Below are 23,213 nucleotides of genomic sequence, written 5' to 3'. Positions count from 1 at the left end.
GCAATGAGTATTTATTTATATTTTAAAATTTGCTGCCTTGTTAGGTCCGATATCAAACGAATTGAATATAGTCCACAAATCTGTTTTGAAAAACCACATATTAACAAGTTTGGACGAGTTATTTATTGATTTTTGAATTCTAAATATTTTTTTATAAAAATATAGTTCATTTTATAACAAATGCCATAATCCAAGTTTCAAACTTTGCACAAGGCTTATACAAATTCTACAAATTTACATAAAAAAAATGTGGTACACAGTTTTAAAGCCCATTAAACTTTAGTGAATTAAAGTGAAAGTTGGAAATAGCTTAATCAATCAGTTTTTCTCTTGACGGAGAATGTTTGGCATTTTCCCCATAAGACGAATGCACGAATTTTTTATTTTAACCACTCACTCTTATATCTCCTCTAAGAATCACAGTACAGATCTTATATTTAGTCCATAGACGCATCACGCTAATCTATAAGTCAGTACAATGTTACATTCTTTTTTGTAATAAAGCTAATTTTAAAAAACCGATTGGAGCACTCACTTCTATGAGGCAACCCATTGTGCGGCGATTAATCAATTGAAAAGGAAGTTTCCTCCAGAATTATCTTCAAATCGGAAAATAGTAAACGAAATGTCTACCTTGAGCATGTGTATCTATTTCAATGGCCGTATGTGTATGTGCATATGCATTTATAAGTTCTCTGAGACTATCCGTAGAATTATATACTTATACTCTAGCACTCGCTTTTCAACGTGAAAACTTCCTCTTCTTTCAAGCATTTTTCTTTTTCGCATGAAGTATTTTCTTTCCTAACGCTGCAACCATTTGGTGAGCTGCCACTTTTAATTACAGCTAACAGTCGAAGTAAAATTTGCATTTTACCGTGCAGCCAAACGGGATTTTATCGGACAGAAGGGAAATTTGAAATTCGACGCCTTTTTAACCGATGGAATGATTATCTGTGACTTTGACTTTCTGCTTGTTTTCGACTTGTCGGCGGGTGCCGTACCTACCCCCGAGTACCGGGTACGAAACCCCGAACTTGAAATACCAAATGATAGAAAAGGTTTTTCTAATAGCGGTCGCTCCTTGGCAGACAATGGCAAACCTCCGAGTGTCATGAAAAATGTTCGTCTCGTCAAAAACCCATCTATCGTGCGGAGGCGGCATAAAACACCACAAATAAGAAGAGCTCGGCCAAACACCCAATAAAACGTGTAAGCGCCAATTATTTACATATATATAATATTTATATCTCTTGTATATCGTATATTCCCTATTTGAAACAACCCCAATATTTCTTTGACTTGTATTTTTATAAATGGTGCGAATAATTTTGTGTGACTATGTAGCATATGTACTTACATAACAAAGGGTACAAATTGTGTACTCTACTTTTCTGTCGTTTGTATTATTGACGGATTCATTTTCGACCCACTGTGCATTTATACAGGACGCTCTGTAAGAGAATACGTGATGATACAATATATTCGTAAGGTTAATTTTAATTATAGCCATGTAGCCATAGGGTAGGCAATGAGTATTTTCTTCTGTTTCTATTTATCAAAATATTTAATGCCACATTAAGTTTTAATTAGCAGTTTGTCCACTTTGAAAAACAGATTAAATGAAGAAACAAATGCTTGAATTTTATCTTACATAAAAATATACTTTTGTACTACTATTTATTTATTACCTTAGGGTAGGTACATATCTAAGCAGTTTTTTATGAGGATTAGATGCATGAAATAGTAGATTGACATAAATTTTGTCTGCAAATATTATTACCGAGGTTAGTTTCTAGCAGCACATCGGTTACTCCGAAGCTCGATCCCACTTCTTAAATATCAAACGCCTAAAAAATACAATACAGTTTCCGGACGTAAATTTGAAAACTTTTTAACACGTTACCGGCAAAAACGGTATTATAGGTCTACATGTCAGAGCTTGATCAAATTTGTATTGACAGATGTCTGAGCCGCCGTAGCCGAATGAGTTGGTGCGTGACTACCACTCGGAATTCACAGAGAGAACGTAGGTTCGAATCTCGGTGAAACACCAAATAAAGAAAAACATTTTTCTAATAGCGGTCGCCCCTCGGCAGGCAATGGCAAACCTCCGAGTGTATTTCTGCCATGAAAAAGCTCCTCATAAAAAATATCTGCCGTTCCGAGTCGGCTTGAAACTGTAGGTCCCTCCATTTGTGGAACAACATCACGACGCACACCACAAATAGGAGGAGCTCGGCCAAACACCCAAAAAGGGTGTACGCGCCAATTATATATATATATATATATTAGGGCGGGTCGATTTAAAAATCGCTCATTGCTCTGTGAAAATCGTATTCTAGGGATCAAAATAAGAAACTTTGCCCAAGGAACCACAACTCTAAAACGAATTCTGATGTCCCCCAATTTCAAAATATCACCATTTTTGGCCTTTACATGAAAAAATCAGCTAAATGGCTATGTTTTTCCTTTATTTTTTTTTTATTTATAATAATATTTATTACTTATTTATAATAATATCTATTATTTCTCTTAAGAAATTTATTTAATCAGAACATATGTAGATAAATGAAAAAATTAATTCAAGTGAGTTATAGAAAAGAAACTAAAAAGTTCGACCCAAATTGGGTGACATCAGAATTCGTTTTAGAGGTATGGTTCCTTCGGCAAAGTTTCTTATTTTGATCTCTAGAATATGATTTTCACAGAGCAATGGGCGATTTTTTTGCCTCACCACAAAAGACACTAAAAGTTCGACCCAAATTGGGGGACATCAGAATTCGTTTTAGAAGTATGGTTCCTTCGGCAAAGTTTCCTTTATCAGACTACCCAGTAATTCACAGTCGACCAACAACACAATCGTGTAACAACTTCACAGGAAGGTTTGGCGTTGTTTAATCGCAATATGGAGGAGTTTTTGCGCCGTTTTGTAACCGTGGACGAAACATGCATCCATCACCACACACCAGAGACCAAACAACAGTCGAAAGAGTGGGTTTCTAAGGGTGAATCGGCTTAATAAGCACACGAAATTCAGTTTTTTCCATTTTCTCCTCAAATTACTGGGTCGTCTGATAAAGGTAGCTGTAAAACACAAACTAACTGACGCAGCACGTTCAAATTTTGACAGGAGTCAACTGACAGATGCCTGTTGGCAGGAGCAGTATTTCTTTTTCAGTAAAGAGGTCAGAAATACAAAAAGTCACGGACTTATTGATCCGCCCTCGTATATATGTCTGAGCTTTTCTTTAATTACTCTCAATTCGGCTAGACAATCACAAACAAAACAAAAGGTCATTCCCACAGAAACACATATACGTTTGAATATAGACACCCTGTATGGAAATTCTGGAGTAGTAAAACTAATTTTTAGTTCAGGACTAGAATGATATCGCACCAATAGCAACTCACTTCGCTACTCATTACGTGATTAGCAAGATGTACCATCAAAGTGTGGCAGTGATAAAGTCGAAAAGCAAGCCTAAGTAATCGCTAATTTCATATACTACGACCGTGGTGTCGAGTGACAATTACGGCTTTTAATTTAGTAAGTTCGTTTGAGGAAACTAAAGTATGTATATATTGACTGCCCAAAGAATCTAACCAAGAACTATCTACCCTATGAACTAGTGCAACAGCGGCAGTTTGGTGAGTTTTCTTTCACATACTTATACAATGGCGGACATGAAAATTTGAACAGGTAGCTTAATAGCAACTGAAGGACCCTTAAATCAGCTCTTCTCTGTCTGAACTGTTTTTCTGCGCATTAACAGAGGTCGTATTACTAGGTTTCACGTACAATATAGTATTGTAGCCGAAGGTGTGGCACGAAATTGCAAGTACCGAGGACATCATCGTGCAACGTGAAAAAGTCAAAACTGTAAAATCTCAAGAAGCACACCTGTCGGATACTAGTGCATTTCCCAGCAGAGTAAGTGATGGTTGCGTCTACATATGTACATATATATGTATAAACATATGAAATGATTTTAAGACAATAGATTAATATAATGAATGAATCGTAGATATTTCACAATGAAAAATCACAATAAAGGGACATAATTTAAATATTTTAATAGCGTGTGACACATTAGACATGGGCTGAAAAGTCCCGGGCCCAACACATAGATGGCCCTACTTTTATTGCAGTTGTTAAACTTTAATGATATTCGATTCATTAGGGGGCGTCCATAAATTACGTGAGGTGTTTTTTTCAATTTTCTGTAACTCCCTCCCCCCCTGATGAGATGTCGTGAGATTTTATTCAACCCCCTCTCCCATCCCCCAATCTCACGTGAGATTTTTCAAAATGTGGGTTTCTTATGTAAACGCGTTGGATTGTTATTGTAAAAAGAAAAAAATTGCTTCGTGCTTTTATTTACGACTAGTTAAGACTAGTAATCAATATTACTGAGAGTTATAAGTGTAATAAAAATTTAACAATACGAGTAGAAGACTTAAATCGTAACTACTGCGATTAAAAAAAGAATATCTACTCTAATTCAGTCCATGGAGAATCCTGCGCGGTTTCAAGAGAGACTATTGGGACCAACATGTCCATATGATTTTCAGTAAAATCACTCTTAGCCGTTGACGCTTGCGCACAGTAACTCATTAGCTCGTCTTGCGACAATCCGTGAGGGTCGCACTTTGCGGTACATACGCGCTTGTTTAGCTGATGCAATGTGAGCTGCTCGCCTGTGTTCTGCAGCTCTTGTGATAGATGCGAAGTAAATACCGCATGTACTGCAGCATATTTTCTCTAAATCATCACGTATACTTGGGCAATAGAGATCATAAGGCGTGCTGATAAAGGCATTCTGCGGTTGAATCGGTAGGCGTATTAGAAATGGAGCAAATGACTTTCCGTCATGTTCTTTAAAGTCCGGAATTATCAAACGTCAATCAGCCTAAGTGATAGGGTATGGAAGTGGCAGAAAACGGTCGTGAAGAATAATATGCAGATCACTCCGGCGTGGGCTGCAGCAGTTCTGATCATCGCATTTCACAACCTAAAAAAAAAATTAAAAACAATTTCCCTTTGTAACTCTTAATAAAAATTTGTTGACATTCGCGCTCGTTAAAAAACTAAAAAAAAAAAAATAAAATAGGCACGCATAAAAATTTGATATGAATCAACTGCAATGTACCTGGAGTAAATATTGGCTCTCTCTAAACAAAGAAGGTTGGAACCTGTCCGTGTGTCGCTGCCACTCAGCTCGTACGCTCTTGTTCATCGAGTCGCGCGTTCGGCTGATAGTGGCGCGAAAACAAACGACGGGCTACACTGTACCGTAAATTCAGATTAAATTGAGCTATTTGGTATAAAACAAATATGGTGGTTTGACAGCAGTAATGTATAATGTCGAAGTATGAATGAAATTATTTTCTTTCGAACGAATTAGTGAATGATCTTAATCATACCACGATTAAGCTTAAGATTAAATCTTAAGCATGTACAATCTGGATAATGGACCAAAATAGTATAATTTTTTTTTTGTTTCAATCAGAAAAAAAAATTGCGTGATATTTGCCGAGTCCGCCCCTCCCTCCAACGTAAGATTAGATGAGATTTGACTCGACCACCTCCCCCCTTAAACATCTCACGTAATTTATGGACGCCCCCTTAGTTCGTGAGTTATTGTGCTAAGGGCTGCTTTTAAAGCAATGGCTTGAAAAGTGTTATGGGAACTCCGCTCAATTAGAAACAACAATAAAACGATGATTTCCCGACTTCAAACGTGGTCGTAGAGTCCGATGGTGCAGAAAACATCAACAAAATCCACAAAATCGTGTGAAGTTGCGTGAGTTAGCTGACATGAGAAAGCTCTGTTCAAAGCGGGTACCACGTTTGACAAAAACAAACGTCCACATCCAACGTATTGGCCAGATTTGGCTCCCAGCGACTACTGGCTGTTCGCAGACCTAAAAGAAATTTCGCTCGAATGTAGAGATTATCGCTGAAACTGAGGCCTATTTTGAGGCAAAAGATAAAGAGTTCTACAAAAGAGGTACTGAAATGTTAGAGCGGCGCTGGAATAACGGTGTTGTCCTTGATGGAAATTACGCTAATGAATAAAGCTAATTTTGAAAAAAAAAAACAAAAAAACGAGTTTTCTTTGTTAGGCCCGGAACTTTTCCGCCCATGTGTTATTAACACATATTATAGGTCTGAATATATGTAAATATGTATGGATGCATTCAAGTTCATATATATATTATAATAATAAATATCTTATGCATTCAATGCGTGCGCGAATAACATCATAAATTTCGTTAAAAAATATATGCATACATACCAGAAAGCATATGTCTATATATAATGCTTTCTTTAAAATGGTTGTTTATGGGTATGGCAATTTTATTGTATTTTGCAAAAATGTTATTTAACTTTTTCTTTTTTAATGTGCGGTTATTTTTTAAAGGCAATTGTACACCTGCTAACGATAAATGTCATACTTTTCCTTTAATTATTGTACAATATATAAGGGCATATGCACTCCAATGTCACCTGTTCCACATACATAAGATAAGCAATTTGATTAATACTCGTATAAGCATTATTTTGAAAAAATCAAACACTTAGTGTGAAGTAAAACACGTTTATTTTTAGGTTAAATAATTTGCATCTCGTGGAGATTCATATAAAACCACTATAATCTACACTAAAAGCTACAACAATCACAAATCATAAACAAATTTGCACAGTAATGACAAACGAACTAAGGCATATTTTTTGGTCAGAAAAATTTAGACATAAAACTCAGTAGTTACTATTTTAATGACTTTTTGCAATATTAGTTTATAACTTAAATGCGTTTCAAACTCATCTATGAGACATTACTATTAAACGGACACCTCACTTAAGCTTCATAATTTTTCACAAATTAATTTCTCTTAAGGTGCCCCCAGAATAAAAAAAAGGATTGAAAACCAACCTGGAATAAAATATTTTATGCAATTCTGTTTTGAATTCTTTTAATAAATGACACAATAAATGACACAGAAAAATATGAGAAAGAAAAAGTGTAAATTATAAATATGCGTGCTGAATAAAATTAAACTTAAGGAAACCAGACGGAACTAAAATCGAAAACATTCCAGCTAAAAAAATTGCTAAATAAATTACTCAGAGCCTTGGGATTAATGAATTCGATCTATTAAACTATTGGCTTCAAAGATAGCGAAATAGACAAAATATCATAAAAGTAGTTTATCAGCTCTCCTATAACCGGACATCTGTCTTGGTCGAGCAAAATTTACTTGACGGTGACTGCCCGCTCAATAGGGTTTTCACTGTATCTGTAAAAAAAATTGCTCTCAGTTATTTCCGTAAAAGATGCACCCCGGAAATGATGATTTGTTCTTTTTTTAACCAACAATACCGCACGCAATAAAAACCGAACAGTGTATTGCCAACAAGACCAGCATTACTCTATCTGCTCTGCGTGAATAAAAATACGCATTGTATCGAAGGTTTTTGACCTGTTCGATGCTTAATACATTAGTATACATGCATGTATTCACATTCGTGCATCCAAGTATGTCTGCCATAGATGAAAAAGCCACACATAAGTACAAGTGCATGAACAGTGGGCTCCGCTTAAAGATTACCCAACTAAGGTTAAATTAGAGATGACATACCATAATGCCATAACCTTAACCGTGATATCGCAATGGTTAAGACGATATTGAATGTTATCTATTATTGGTAGTATAGCCATACAGCTGACATTTAAATACATATATTGCCATTTATTTGCTCATTTCAGAAGTATAGAAATTAAAGAAAAGATAACAACAGGAACAAGACGAGGAAATTAGGAAACATTCACATGGCAGCCGGCTCTACGTTACCGGAATGACTCGGGTTTTTCCCGACCAAGGGCTGCCGCCCCAGTAAACCAGCCCTGTCTAGTGAACAGCATATCACCCCACCCCTTACGTCACAGGAGCAACTCCTTGCAGCAACCTTGTTCCAAATGCTTCTCCTCAGAGCTGGAATTAAATCCAACCCTGGGCCAGAAGTATTATATTGCTGCGTCTGCCATAAACGGCTCCACCCGAACTCCACCTCGGTTACGAGCAATAATTGCAACGGGTGGAGCCACCTTAAGACCCATAGCGAGTGGTCCACACGGTGTGTGGCCACGTGTTGCTCCCGCCAGCAGGCGTCTGATGCCTCCACGGCTACTACTCCGCCGGCACCACCAATCGCCACCACAACCCATTCCTCCACGGTAAGGATCAACACAACTTCCCCGACTTAGCCCATCCCCTTCCCTCCTGCTGCAACCCCAGTGCGGGGACAAACAAGCAGCTCTTGGTCCCCCGCACAGTCTGTTCCGTGTGTCAGACCAGAATACCTCGGAATCTGGTATCAGTCAAATCCAATTCTTGCAGTGGCTGGTGCCATTTTCGGCCTGCGCACCACCCGTGAGTGGACAACTGACTACGTTGCCCCCTGCTGCAGAGCTCTGCACCCGCAACCGCCACCGTGGCGCGACCGCCCACCATCATCAGGCCGCAACAACTACAGCGGATGGCACAGCAGGCCCAACGTAGGCAACACCACGCGTCCCTCACCCCCCCGAGTTACTACGACCTTACCAAGAAGCTTCAAGCTTCTTCAATTTAATTGCGACGGACTCACGAGCAAGGTCGACGAGATAGGGTCCTCTCTGATCACCAGGGATGGCTATAACGATTTCGAGCTCATTGCTGCCACCCGCCACCAGATGGCGCTGCAGAGTAGCAACTTCTGCCCCGTTCAACCGATTTTTTCGAAATAAACAAAAAAAAAATGCTTTAGAATGAATTGAATATTTGTGTACTGATTTTTCTTTAAAGCTAATTTTCTTAAATTTACTTTAAAGAGTGATTTTTTAAGAGCTATAGAAAAGTTTTAAAAAAAAAACACACGTAAAATTCAGAAATATGCATGAAATTTTTATTTAAATCGATAATACAGTACATATAATTTAATGTTTGAAGATTATTTCATGCAAATGATGACCGCGACTACGCTTCAAATCAGCTTAGTCCAATTGCGGCATACTCTTTCCAATGTTTCGGCCGGTATCTCACATATAAATGCTTTAATGTTGTCTTCCAATGCGTTAATTGAAACAGGCTTGTCTAAAAAGACATGAGCTTCAACATAGCCCCACAAAAAATAATCTAAAGGCTTTATATCGCACGATCTGGGTGGCCAATTGACAGGTCCCGAACGTGAAATAAAATGTTCACCGAACTCGCCTCTCAACAAGCCCATTGTTACGCGTGCTGTGTGGCGTGTGGCACCACCGTCTTGCTGAAACCACATGTCATGCAAGTCAAGCTCTTGCATTTTGGATAAAAAACAAATGGATATCATTTCACGGTAGCGCTCACCATTCACAGTTACGTTACGATTCGCAGCATCTTTGAAGAAGTACGGTCCAATGATACCTCCAGCCCATAAACCGCACCAAACTGTGACTTTTTGTGGATACATTGGTAGCTCTTGCAATTCTTCCTGCTGATAGCCGCTTCAGTTGGTCGATTGAACTGACCATAAAATGGAAGAAGCGCGCGATAAACTTTCTTAACAGAACACGCATTTTTATAATAAAATTCAATGATTTGCAAGCGTTGTTCGTTTGTAAGACGATTCATAGTTAAATTATAGACCAAACTGAAGATGTTTGACAGTGAAACAAAACACGAAATAAATGTGCGGGACGAATTGTCAAAGGAACGATCGTGAGAAAAGAATAAAGCGAAACCGAAAAAATCTTATCAACCAAAAATGAGGTTCGATAGAACCTTGTAGTTTTTAAAAAAGTTAAATTAACCTTTAGCTTTCGATAAATCATTATTTTCAAAAAGAGTGAAGTTTTAGACTAAAAAATCGGGATCAAATATTTTCATAAAAATTGAAAATTTCAAATAAAAATTTGCGCGATTTTTTAGTCAAAATTTTTTTATAAAAATAATACATTTTTCGTCAGGGTCACTTAGAAATTTTACGATAATAAAACATTTTCATTAATAGTATGAATTATAAAACCTAAGTTAAATGCTTGCTGGGTTAACAACTGCTTTATACATTTCTCTTCAACGATATTTTAGTACAAGATGCAAAGACTGTCGTAAAAACCTAGTTTTGAAGCTTTTCCTGCGGTTCTACAGGGACCCTAGGAAGTTGTGAATTTCATCGTTATTATGGTGTGACCTTGCTCTTTCTATTAGGTGAAACGCCACCTCCTCCTTAGTCCCCCAACCAAATATATCGTGGTAGTAATGTAAAGTTTAGTCGTTTTCAGAGTTGTAGAAGTGAATTGCAAGATATGATCGTATTTCTCAGCTCACATTTCGTTTAATATTTACGGTCGATAAAGCAGAGCGTAAAAAGCCGATAAAACCTAAAAACAAAATTTTAAAGCACCGATTTCATCTGCAACTATTTCATAAGAGCAAATAAACCTGTGCGCTTATTGCTTCACACAAATTTTAAATGCAGACGCATATGCGTGTAAAAAACACAGCTAATATAAGATACATATCTACATATGTTTGTGGTAAATTTTCATTTTTTACTTCCCTGTTGACAACAGCTACTTACTCATTTCGTTCTGGAGTATAGTTTAGTAATCCCCCTTATTTAGTCGCGTTTATAAATTAGAACTTTTACGCATGTATTGACACCTTCTCTTTATTGATTTTTTATTCGCTGTCTTTAATAAACTTTGTTTATTTTGTCCAAATGTGAACTTTTAAAGCCATTGCCTTGAACGTTCCCTTGTAGGCCAACAAATACATGTGTATGTTTGTTCAACATTCTCTCATCCGTACTTTTCCTTCACTTTGATCACTTTCTATTTTCACTTCTAGCAACAATCATTTTGTTCATATTCGTAATATAAGAATATTATTTCGGTTTAAAAATAATTGTATGTTTATATGATCTGCTTAACAACTTCCAGTCAGCATATTCTTAGTTTCTAACAAGAAATACCACCTCCAATGAATTATTCGCAGTTTACAAGTTTTCCGACTTATCCAATATTTTCGACCGATTTCATTTTGTTTGCTGCTACTTCCACACCAGGTGTTGTCCAAGTGGAATTTATTTTTCTCCTCACAAACTTATAGATGGCGCTGAAGATGACTGCTACTAAAGTATAAACATAATAAAATCGCTGAGTGAATTTTCGTCGAACGAAATTTCGTTATCAGAATTACAACATACTGCAATGTATGAAATTGCACACTACTAAAGCGCCGAAGAAGCTGATCTGACGAAATTCGTTGAGAATAGATGTTTAAGCCCGTCACAATGGGTCCGTTTCGTCCGTTGTGGCAAGGAATTTCACTGACAGCAAAATAGATTATGTGCATTTAAGTCGAATACGTGCCGTACGCTATGCCGAAATACACCAAAGTTGGCAACTTTCTACTTTGCCTCACGGCAAGATGACAGATGGCTATGTTCCAATGCTACAGAGGCTCCTGTTGCCATGTACATGAAATTTCCAGTCACTGTTATGATTTCAGGTGTTGTGAGCAACAGAGAGCACGCCATGCCACCACACTTCTTTACTCAAGGATTTTGAGTGAATTCTGTTGCATATATCGAGGTTATAGAGGCAATAGTGAAACGCTGGATTCATAGTGTCCGCAGTGATAGCCCATACATCTTTCAGCAAGGATCTCCTCCTTCACACGAAGCGAAGACAACAGAAGATTGGGTGGCTGAAAATTTCTATGACCACATAACGCCGAACTTACGGCCACCTAACTTCCCAGATCTTATTCCCTTGGATTACTACGTATAGGGCGTAATTGGGAGTGAAATCAATAAGCATCCGCATAACATCATTTCATCTCCGAACGCTGCAATTAATAGCGTTATATTATATTGAATATGAGGAGTTTTTGATTCAGGCATGCAATCGTTTCCGGAACCGGAATCTTTTCATTCCATCATATCAAACTCTATCGTACGTGAACATGATTCAATTATTAAAGCTTTGCTCACTTGTGACACTAGATTTCTGACACTCCCTTAAAAAAGTTCACATTTAAGAAGGAGTAGTGAAAAAATTAAAACCGTTTTGGTAAAAATGGTAGCAAGAAAGTGATTTTTTACTTGAAATAAAAATAAATATATGATACAAAAAAAAAAATATATATATATGTATATATAATTGGCGCGTACACCCTTTTTGGGTGTTTGGTCGAGCTCCTCCTCCTATTTGTGGTGTGCGTCTTGATGTTGTTCCACAAATGGAGGGACCTACAGTTTCAAGCCGACTCCGAACGGCAGATATTTTTATGAGGAGCTTTTGCATGGCAGAAATACACTCGGAGGTTTGCCATTGGCTGCCGAGGGGCGACTGCTATTAGAAATATGTTTTTCTTAATTTTGATGTTTTCACTGAGATTCGAACCTACGTTCACTCTGTGAATTCCGAATGGTAGTCACACACCAACCCATTCGGCTACGGCGGCCACCACAAAAAAATGGTTTAACTTAATCCCAGAATTATATTTTGTATTTTGTGAATTAATTTTTAAATTCAAAACTGATCCCGAAGTTGCGAAGTTTCGCCAATGTGAATCTATTATGCTACCTAAGTATTATGACCCTAATGAATAGTTCATAGAAGAAGCGGATTCCTCATAAATTTAGTTGACTAAAATCAAACTTTAAGAATTCTTACGCTTTATTTTACTATGCGTTGCCCACTTCAGTTTGCAGTTTTGACTCCAAAACCACGATTATTCTTATACTTCTAAGAGACTAAGAGACTGTTAGACTACCTCTACTGATATATTTAAATTAATTATTACTATATCGACGGATGATTGATGCGTGACAACCATTCGGAAATGCACGTGCTCGAAATCCCGGACACGAAACACCATATCATAGAAAATATTTTTTACAAAAGCGGTCGCCCCTCGGCAGGCAATGACAAACCTCCGAGTTTATTTCTCCTCATATAAAACCATTTGCCGCTAGGAGGCTGTGATTAATTACATATTGCTAAATGAATTCTTGTTGTTAACTTACATATGTATTTCTAAAGCAACATAGTAAGTACTTCGGCAACCTATATTTGAAATGTATCGGGCTCAGATTGTCAAAATGTCTATCTTCCACGCGCATTGCCCCTATAAAATGCTCCAAAATATCCTCATTTCAGCGGTATGTCAACATGTATTTAATATTTTTTATTCATAAGCACACTCTTCTGAAGACAAAATCTTTTTTCTACAAATTTCAGTTTTCCTCCACCTTTACTTAAAATCTTTAGAGTTAGCAACCCAGTGTCTTGTTCACATATTATTACAATTAGCGATAAATATAAGTATGGCAGATTATCTCCAAAATTGACAATCAGCGGTCAATACTGGTTTGAAAGGTTTTTCTTCATAGAAATTGTTTTTGTGAAATATTTTGGAGTTTTTGGTTTGATTAGATTGTCTACTTAACTTCAAATCCGTTATTAAAAAGCGAGATTTCTCACCTCACCTCAGTAAACGTCGTTTACGCATTTCCTCCAACTGTTTATTACTAGTAGCCAATAGCGCATTTAAACTAGCTATTCCTTCTCCTTGTCTTTTCTTCATATCGTTAATGATAGTTAAACAAACCAAAAACAACGAAATATTGCACCAAAATAATCTCTATGAAGAAAACCCTTTCACAACAGCTGATTGCCAATTTTGCAGGTAATCTGCCATATGTGAACGGGTAGATTAATTTTGTGGATTTATTGGTAATTAAGGCATATGTGAACTTACTTAAAAGAGACGAGAAAAGAGAGAGCTGTTTGCTGAGCATACCTTTTATTATTGAATTATGGTACGTGAACAAACCTAACCAAAAATTTATTTAGCATATTGACGAACTCGCTCTGACTTATCAGGGAATGACGCAGTAACGAAATGGAATGCTTGAGAAATGTCAACTCGATCTGGAACATTCTAGAAGACGTGAAACTAACTTTCTATAAATAGGAGTGTCGTTTGGCGAGTGGGTGCATTAATAAAAGAACAATTGAAAACGAAACATATAAATATATATTTAAAAGTGAAGAAAGTAACGGAGTGATTTAAGTGGAAAATTGTAGAAGAAAAAATATTGTTATAAATCTAGTTAACACAGCCTTATTTGTTTATAAGTTTTGGGAATTGTTAAAAATTTTGAGTGCATCAAAAGAAAGCTGAACCTTGAAAGAAAATAGTGAACAAAGGTAAATGTTTAAACGAAATTTTTTTTATGCGGGACGGAAAAAAGTTGTTAGGCTAATAACCTTAGAAGCTTGAAAGTTTTGTGTTTGTTCGTATGGATAAAATGTGGTTAATAAATAAAATTTTTACGTTAAGCCAGGAAGGTTCAAGATTTTTTCTGAATTATCGATGAAATCACTTACGACAAATTTGGTAGTGCCCTCGCCAACGCGTATTGTATTCACAAATGTTTTTGCAGTGAATAAGGCCAACAAGCCTTAGTTGGAGCAGGACAGACTGCAAATTACTTTATTAAAACAGCAGTGCCAAATGTGCCAGAAACTTGTGAAAATGTGATACAGTTGGCAAAATTTCATTTTGTTCATACGAACGTGACCAACCGTCTGTTTTCTCTAGCGAGTGACAGAAAAAAAAAAAAAAAAAAGTTCTAGAAAATTCTTCGATATGCTGCATTATCGAGTGAAGCACTAATGTTTTCCGTTGTATGCACATGCATGCATATATAATAATACGCGTACGTTTAAATTTTATCGGAATGTAACCTTTTATACGATGCTCTATGCGAGTTCGCATTCTATAACATAGGAACGTTTATAAATATACATATATTGTATTTAATTGTACTAAAACTCACTTGTGTTTTTTATTTGCAGTTTTCACTACAATTGCAAAAGTTCATAAATATTCATCGAAATGGGAAAAGATTTCTATAAAATCCTTGGGATCAACAGAAATGCCAATGATGACGAGATTAAGAAGGCATACCGTAAATTAGCGTTGAAATACCATCCTGACAAGAACAAAACACCGGAGGCTGAAGAAAAATTTAAAGAAATTGCCGAGGGGTACGAAATACTGTCAGATAAGAAGAAGCGTGACATATATGACCAATACGGTGAAGAAGGATTGAAAGGTGGCATACCAGGTGGACCAGGTGAACAAGAGGGTGGCAGCAGAACATATCAGTTCCATGGTGATCCCCGTGCCACCTTCGCACAGTTCTTTGGTTCGTCGGATCCTTTTGGCATTTTCTTTAGTTCGAGCGATCCCAGTCGCATGTTTGGTGACTCACAGAATATATTCATGGCTACTGGCAATGATGATGACATCTATTCTCAAATGGGAGGTGGCGGCGCTTTCCGTTCACAATCATTTAACGCGCAACCAAATCGTAAAAGACAACAACAAGATCCTCCCATCGAACACAATTTATATGTTTCCCTCGAGGAAGTTGATAAGGGATGTGTAAAGAAAATGAAAATCTCGCGTATGTCAATAGCATCAGGACAGCAGCGTAAAGAAGAGAAAGTGCTGAATATAACTGTGAAGCCTGGTTGGAAGGCGGGAACAAAGATAACTTTCCAAAAAGAAGGTGACCAAACAATGTCCGTTAAGTTGGCCCCGCCATTTTTGAATTTCGTGTTTATTGAAATTGTGCTGCAATGTGCTATTCTTGTGCCGTATTGTGCCGCCAAAAGAAATTTTATATCTATTTTTTTTCTATTATTTTTTCAATTTTTAAATTATCAACCGTTAAGCTGGCCCCGCCATTTTCTCCGATCTGGAAAAATTAAGAAGCACTGAGTTCTGTTCGACTTGTGCTGTTTTGTGCCACTTTTTGTTTTCTCGTAATTGCCAAAATAATGAAAAATTTTTTTTTTGTTTTTTCGAAACATTAAAAAAATTTTTTTTGCGAAAAAATTACTTGTGCTGTATTGTGCTATGCCTGTGTAATATTTTTGCCCTCTAGCGTTTTTTTCTGAGGCGATAAATTTATGGAGAAAACTTAAAAAAATAATGTGTCACGTCTCAGTTTTGTTCACTACCCGGTATATTTGTGTATTATATGGCGCGCCTGAAAGTTTACACTTCAAAACAAAACACTAACACTACAGATTTAGCACACATACGGCAGTGTTTTTTTTCCAAAAGGAAACCTACGCTATCAAGATGACACAAGCATACACAGTCTTCATCTATACTTGGACATCTTGGAGGGGCATGTACTCTTTTGTTTCGAACTGTATCAAACGAGCAGTCCAAGTGAGTGGACGTGCGTCAATAGTTTTCTGTTTTGTGCACCGTTATATCGGTGAAATTATAAAATTGGATAACAAATTAACATCACAATCTTAAAAATAAAACGCGTTCTTTTCTTTGGTAAGTAGTTTCCTCATTTATATCTCATTATAGCTCACTGAATTGAAAGTGCAAAAAACTTTATTCGATGAGCTATAAAATTGTATGCAATGTTTCGTCATCTGAACTCCAGCTGTAAGTCTACGTAGAATTGCACTATCAACATAAAACATACGGCATTTTCTTCGTTTTTTTTAGTAAATGAAAGACTCACACTTTTAAATTTTAGCAAAAATTAATTTAATGTACTAAAAAGCCTTTATAATGTCAGAAATGTGTCTCTGTATATATTGTGTCTGTGAATGTGTGTTTCTGTTTACATTGTGTGGGGGAATAAAACTCCACATATATTTTTATATTAAAACTAACACGCTTTATTTCCAAGAAAACTCAAGATTAAGATGAATATATTAACTTGTAAAAGAACTCTAATTTTTATGTGTCTTGTAGTTGTAAGAACGCTTCTCGAATGATCTAATTCTTCGAATTCATAACGACGTTAAATTCAGTTGAATAGTGAATAAAAATGAATAATGAAATCAGTGTGGCCACACTGATAGGTATAGGTGTGTTTCCGTACGACACTTTCATCTGTGTTCCCACAATTGTGTCTTGAGTGTCGACAGAGTGACACACGTATATATAGACACACATTCAGAGACACAATATATACAGAGATATATTTCTGACATTACAAAGACTTTTTAGTACATTAAATTGATTTTTGCTAAAATTCGAAGGCGTGAGTCTTTCACGTACTGAAAAAAACGAACAAAATGCCGTATGTTTTATGTTGATAGTGCAATTCTGCGTAGACTTACAGCTGGAGTTCAGATGACGAAACATTGCATACAATTTTATAGCTCATCGAATAAAGTTTTTTGCACTTTCAATTCAGTGAGCTATAATGAGATATAAATGAGGAAACTACTTACCAAAGAAAAGAACGCGTTTTATTTTTAAGATTGTGATGTTAATTTGTTATCCAATTTTATAATTTCACCGATATAACGGTGCACAAAACAGAAAACTATTGACGCACGTCCACTCACTTGGACTGCTCGTTTGATACAGTTCGAAACAAAAGAGTACATGCCCCTCCAAGATGTCCAAGTATAGATGAAGACTGTGTATGCTTGTGTCATCTTGATAGCGTAGGTTTCCTTTTGGAAAAAAAACACTGCCGTATGTGTGCTAAATCTGTAGTGTTAGTGTTTTGTTTTGAAGTGTAAACTTTCAGGCGCGCCATATAATACACAAATATACCGGGTAGTGAACAAAACTGAGACGTGACACATTATTTTTTTAAGTTTTCTCCATAAATTTATCGCCTCAGAAAAAAACGCTAGAGGGCAAAAATATTACACAGGCATAGCACAATACAGCACAAGTAATTTTTTCGCAAAAAAATTTTTTTAATGTTTCGAAAAAACAAAAAATTTTCTTTTGCGAAAAAATTACTTGTGCTGTATTGTGCTATGCCTGTGTAATATTTTTGCCCTCTAGCGTTTTTTTCTAAGACGTCAAATTAATGGAGAGAAATTGAAAAATAATTTTTATATTCTATATTAAATTGGAGAGAAATTGAAAAATAATTTTTTAGAATATAAAAATTATTTTTCAATTTTTCTCCATTAATTAGATGTCTTAGAAAAAAACGCTAGAGGGCAAAAATATTACACAGGCATAGCACAATACAGCACAAGTAATTTTTTCGCAAAAAAAAATTTTTGTGTGTTTCGAAAAAACAAAAAAAAAATTTTTCACTGTTATTTTGGCAATTACGAGAAAACAAAAAGTGGCACAAAACAGCACAAGTCGAACAGAACTCAGTGCTTCTTAATTTTTCCAGATCGGAGAAAATGGCGGGGCCAGCTTAACGGTTGATAATTTAAAAATTGAAAAAATAATAGAAAAAAAATAGATATAAAATTTCTTTTGGCGGCACAATACGGCACAAGAATAGCACATTGCAGCACAATTTCAATAAACACGAAATTCAAAAATGGCGGGGCCAACTTAACGGACATGACCAAACACCTGGAAAAGTACCAGCAGATATCATTTTCATCATACGTGACAAGCCACATCCGCTCTTCAAACGCGAGGGCAGTGATATCAAATACAACGCGCAGATAAGTTTAAAACAAGCGCTCTGTGGTACCGTTGTGCAGGTATCAACATTACAAGGCGATAGAATTACGGTGAATTCACAAGGGGAGATCATTAAGCCCAACACAGTTAAGCGTATACCGGGCAGAGGGCTGCCCTTCCCTAAGGAGCCAACGAGAAGAGGTGATCTACTTGTGGCGTTTGATATAAAATTCCCTGATACTCTGCCGACGGGAACAAAAGACCTGTTGTCCGATATATTACCAAACTAAGGGGGCGAAACACCATGGAATCGGGCATGGTTTGGGATCCTATGTTGTCCTTAGTATGTATTAAGTTGGGCGGGTGTGACGGGGGGAAATAATGAATGAAATGGAGTGTACAATTGTCATGTAAATGTTATAAAGAAATACTGGTGTTTTTTCACTCTGAGAAATATTTAGGTTTATTGAGGTTAATTTAAATTAATTAAAAAATGTTTTTATTATTTCTTCCTTTTGATTGGAAATGATGAAAATTAGTTAGAGCTAGTAATATGTGTATATTATTATTATTAATTCTTAGTAGTAAGATTAATCTTAATTCAAAAAAGGCAAAGCATTGTAAAGCACACAAAATAAAACTTGTCTGGAAACTAAGAAATTGTGTAAACGGTTGTACATTCGAAGATTGATTGTTATCCACAAAAGTATCACTTTCAACCAATTGTTGATCAACTTTTTGATAAAGATGCTGGGAAGTCTGACAATCAGCAATCAACGTTTGTACTACCGACGTATACGTCAGCATGATATTGAAAACAAAATGTGGATACTAGAAACGATTATACCTGGAGACTGATGAAAAAATAAAACTTTTGAAGATTTAAATTTAAACAGCGACTATTTTACTAAATTTCAATGTGAATACAATTATGCAGCTTTGCTGCTACTTTTGATAATGGTCTTTCAAGGGTTAGAGTACGTTTAGGAAGAACGCGCTACGTTTTGGCATTACTGCATGCACCATTTTTTTTTTTTTGAAAGTTTTAGAATATAGAAAAACTTACCTGTATTATGCATGTTTTAGTGCAGCGAGACAAAATATTGCTTACAATGTTTTACTTTTGAGCTTTTGGTTGTCAAAGTACTTTTAAATTACTGAGTATATTTCTTGTTTCTTTATTTTAAGCTCATATTGTTTGATATGTAATCAATGAAAACTTTCCATAAATTTACTTAAATAAAAATGTATTTATTAACATGAACAAATTGTTTATATATATATACATATATAATTGGCGCGTACACCCTTTTTGGGTGTTTGACCGAGCTCCTGCTCCTATTTGTGGTGTGCGTCTTGATGTTGTTCCACAAATGGAGGGACCTACAGTTTCAAGCCGACTCCGAACGGCAGATATTTTTATGAGGAGCTTTTTCATGGCAGAAATACACTCGGAGGTTTGCCATTGGTGCCGAGGGGCGACCGCTATTAGAAAAATGTTTTTCTTAATTAAACAATTTGTTTACGTACCTAAAAAAAAGCGCAAATAGCAGTTACTTTGTAAGAACATTTAGGGGTAAACTCTTCATTACCACTACATTGTTTTGGTTGGTGAGCGGAGCGGGAGGGAAGGGCGACGTCGCCCACCAACCCCATTGGGTAAGGGGTCCTATAGTACCCCAAGAAAACATAAAAAATTACGTTTTTCACGACCGTATTTTAATGGTGCGTTGAAATATCGTGAAAACCTGAAAACCGCACCCACCCTCCGGAGGATTATAGTTTTTAAGTAATTTATTGTTAAATTTGTGTAATTTGAAAAGTTGATGTTGCCAGACACCTTAAATAAGAACGAAGTTCGTATGCAGAAATGTTCACTGGAGGGCTATTTGCAAATCTACAGTATTTTTTACTTTAGTTTAGAATTGGAATCATTTTCAAAAATATAATAAACATATAAAATTGAATTTTACAGGAGCGTCAACTAAAAGGGTTTTTGTAAATTTGTAGAATTTTTGCAAAAGCCGACAATAAGTATGTGTGGCACGAAGCAAGTACGTGTGTCACGCGATACGCACACATATAAGCTGCTGGGCAGCAAATGCATGAGCGTGTGCCCGAAGCAATAGTTAAATACTTTCTGATAGCTCCCGTACACGCTCATGCATGCATGTCCAGCAGCTTATATGCGTGCGAGTCGGATGCATGATGGTTTTCTACGACGGTTTCTATGGTAGGGCTGAATATGAATTTCTTTCAATGATGAATCGTGCGCAGCAGTGGACAGCTGAGGAGCGAAGTCGTGCAAATTTACTAATTTTCTTGAATTGATATCTAGATGAATAAGACTTATTTAAAAAAAAATATGCGAGTAAACGCTGTCCCCAGGGTTAAGTGGGCTAGCCTGCTTGCGGTATGATAGGGGTGGTTTCTAGGGGTTAGGGCTGTGTGTGAATCGGTACCCAAAGGTTAGATAGTGTAGGGGTGTGGTGAGTCAGCACACTTATGGTGTGAGACAAAATTTTAAGAAAATAAGACTCAATTTAAGAAAATTAGTAATCGACTATATCATGTCTATGTTATCTCATTCGATTTTCAGGTGTAGGAAAATTTAGAAACATGAAAATTTCAAAATGCGATATCTCAGCGAAAAAAAAATGATATTTCAGCAAACTCAACGACATGTGAAAAGAGAAGGCTTTTATTTAAAGATGCCATCCTTTAATTTTGGTGAAAGAAAACAACTGCAAGGCTACATAACCTCAAATATGGGCAACAACGATGTTTTTTGCACATTTGGGTTAGGATATCTCGAAAACCAGAGCTGATAGAGCAATTCTGAGGCCAGATTTGGATTCAGCGCATCATAAACCTTCGGAAATATATAGTCTGGTTTCTGGGTCTGAATGTTGGTTAAATTTGGTGGCCTGTGTTATTATTAACGATATGAAGAAAAGACAAAGAGAAGAAATATGGCAGCAATACGCATTCGAAATTCGCTTATACATTTTATAATAAGCAATAATAGGCCAAAGCGTCTTTTTTCTGTAATACCTATGAATGCATAATTAATAATATCTCACAAAAATATTATTAGAATTATATCTACAAACCTCTTTTCTCTGCCGGCGCCCATTTTATTTAGTTTTTATTTTGATGTTTCTCTTTACATTCGTAATGATTATTATTGATAATACAGAAAACATTACAACCCAAAAAGTATGGTTATTATCTAGATCATTTTATAATCTCAGATTTTGGGAGAGAAATTTTGTATGGAAATCTCGCTTTTTAATTGCGGATTGGGAGTAAAGCACGAAAATTTAGATCATCTACTTATATGTGAACGTATTATTAGAAACGGGATAAATTTATTTCCCTTTCCCCCGGTTGGTTGGTTGGTTAGAATGGTGATTCATCCAGAATCCAACTAGCTCTTCCGCACCATTTTGTTGCCACATCCTCGTTACCAAATTGTTTAACAGTTATTTGCAGCAGGACTATATCCAGTCTGCGCGGTTTAGGAACTTTATTAAGTTGTTGACGTCTAAGTCAGACAGTTGTTCGAGACTCTCGAACAGCGCTTTGCCCAGGGTTAACATTCTGTCCTTCCATAGGGCAGGGCATTCACAGAGGAAATGGAAGATTGTTTCTTTTTTATCCGGTTGTTTACAACTATGACAGTATGTGTTGTGAGGGATGCCCATTTTGGCGGCTTGTTCTCCGATAGACCAGAAGCCAGTTATGACTGCCGTAAGTCTACAGGTGTCCCGTCGTTTCATGTTTATTAATGTCGACGATTGCTTGTGGTTGTAGGTGGGCCATAACGTTCTGCTGATTTTGCATTTCGTCTGGTCTCTCGATCCACAATCTGCAATTCGCATTTATTTTAGGGAAATTGCATTCTTGACCTCACCTAGTGGAGTGAATACTGGTACTGCAAGAGCGCTATACCTTCTATATTCCGGTGTCCCGGGACCCAAATTAAGGTTACTCTATGGTTTTCACTCAATTTGGTGAGGCTATTCCTACTTTGCTCCACCACTTTAGAGGTTGTTATAGTCGCGTCCAGCGCCTGGATTGCGGCTTGGCTATCCGAAAGAATAGCGATATTGCCCTTAAAAGAGAAATCTACGATTAGTAACCTACAGGCTTCCCCAATTGCTAGTACTTCCGCTTAGAAGACGCTGCTGGTATTAGGGAGACGCACAGATTTTTCAATTCCAAGTCTATGAGAATATATACCAGCTCCAACACCACAATCCATTTTACTGCCATCTGTATAGACTGTGGTATCGAAGTTATGTAGAGAGAATCCCTTATTCCATTCTTTTTTAGATGGAAAGAGTGTGGCGAAATTCCTATTGAACGTTGCCATCGGGACGATGTAGTCAGTCCTCACCGAGGTTAACTGAGTTTGTCGCAATAATAGACTAGCGTGACCATAAGTTTTTCCTTTCCAGCGACCCGCTTCATTTAACCTAAATGCACTCATGGTTGCCGTCTTCTTTATAGGTAGGTCTATTGGAATAACGTGTGTCAGTGCATTGAGAACCTTTCTAGGACATGATCTGATTGCATCGACCGTTATTGCACAGGCATATTCTGCCGAGTAATTTGGTATTGTACTCTCTCCCTAGAGCTTTCCACTAAACTACCGAACCATACGATAAAATGGGTCGTATAACCGCCTTATACAGCCATAATGTATGCCTAGGTTGAAGACCCCATCT

At 36.7% G+C, this 23,213-nt stretch overlaps 2 protein-coding genes across 4 annotated transcripts in view; one reads left to right on the top strand and one right to left on the bottom strand.

Annotated features, from left to right (window-relative positions):
• Positions 1-11,106, bottom strand: part of LOC128859974 (ubiquitin carboxyl-terminal hydrolase 47) — a 42,182-nt gene extending 31,076 nt beyond the window's left edge. The window contains exons 1-2 of one of the 2 annotated variants that reach the window (XM_054097158.1): positions 10,610-11,106; positions 1,361-1,454 (exon numbers count right to left, since the gene is read on the bottom strand). Coding sequence is in view for 1 of the 2 variants with exons in the window: in XM_054097156.1 (XP_053953131.1) it covers positions 10,610-10,613 (4 nt within the window). In the remaining variant the exon portion in view is untranslated. The remainder of the gene's footprint in view (positions 1-1,360; positions 1,455-10,609) is intronic. The other variant, XM_054097156.1, reaches the window with a different exon arrangement.
• Positions 11,107-14,028: 2,922 nt separating this feature from the next.
• On the top strand, positions 14,029-19,531 carry LOC128859973 (dnaJ protein homolog 1). Of its 2 annotated transcripts, XM_054097155.1 has the most exons (4): positions 14,029-14,249; positions 14,901-15,636; positions 16,658-16,661; positions 18,436-19,531. In XM_054097155.1, exons 2-4 carry the CDS (start codon positions 14,941-14,943, stop codon positions 18,768-18,770), a joined length of 1,035 nt encoding a protein of 344 aa, XP_053953130.1. In that variant the 5' UTR covers positions 14,029-14,249; positions 14,901-14,940; the 3' UTR covers positions 18,771-19,531. The 2 variants fall into 2 exon arrangements, with proteins under 2 accessions (XP_053953130.1, XP_053953129.1); XM_054097154.1 differs by lacking the exons at positions 14,029-14,249; positions 16,658-16,661; positions 18,436-19,531 and adding an exon at positions 14,427-14,808 and having other exon boundaries at positions 14,901-15,846.
• Positions 19,532-23,213: the final 3,682 nt, after the last annotated feature.

This window comes from Anastrepha ludens, chromosome 4, assembly GCF_028408465.1.
Source record: "Anastrepha ludens isolate Willacy chromosome 4, idAnaLude1.1, whole genome shotgun sequence".
Lineage (NCBI taxonomy): Eukaryota > Metazoa > Arthropoda > Insecta > Diptera > Tephritidae > Anastrepha > Anastrepha ludens.
This window is presented reverse-complemented; position numbering and strand designations above follow the sequence as displayed.

Bases quoted from the DNA above. Each gene is read 5' to 3' on its own strand.
- LOC128859973 (XM_054097155.1), top strand. From the start codon at position 14,941: ATGGGAAAAGATTTCTATAAAATCCTTGGGATCAACAGAAATGCCAAT.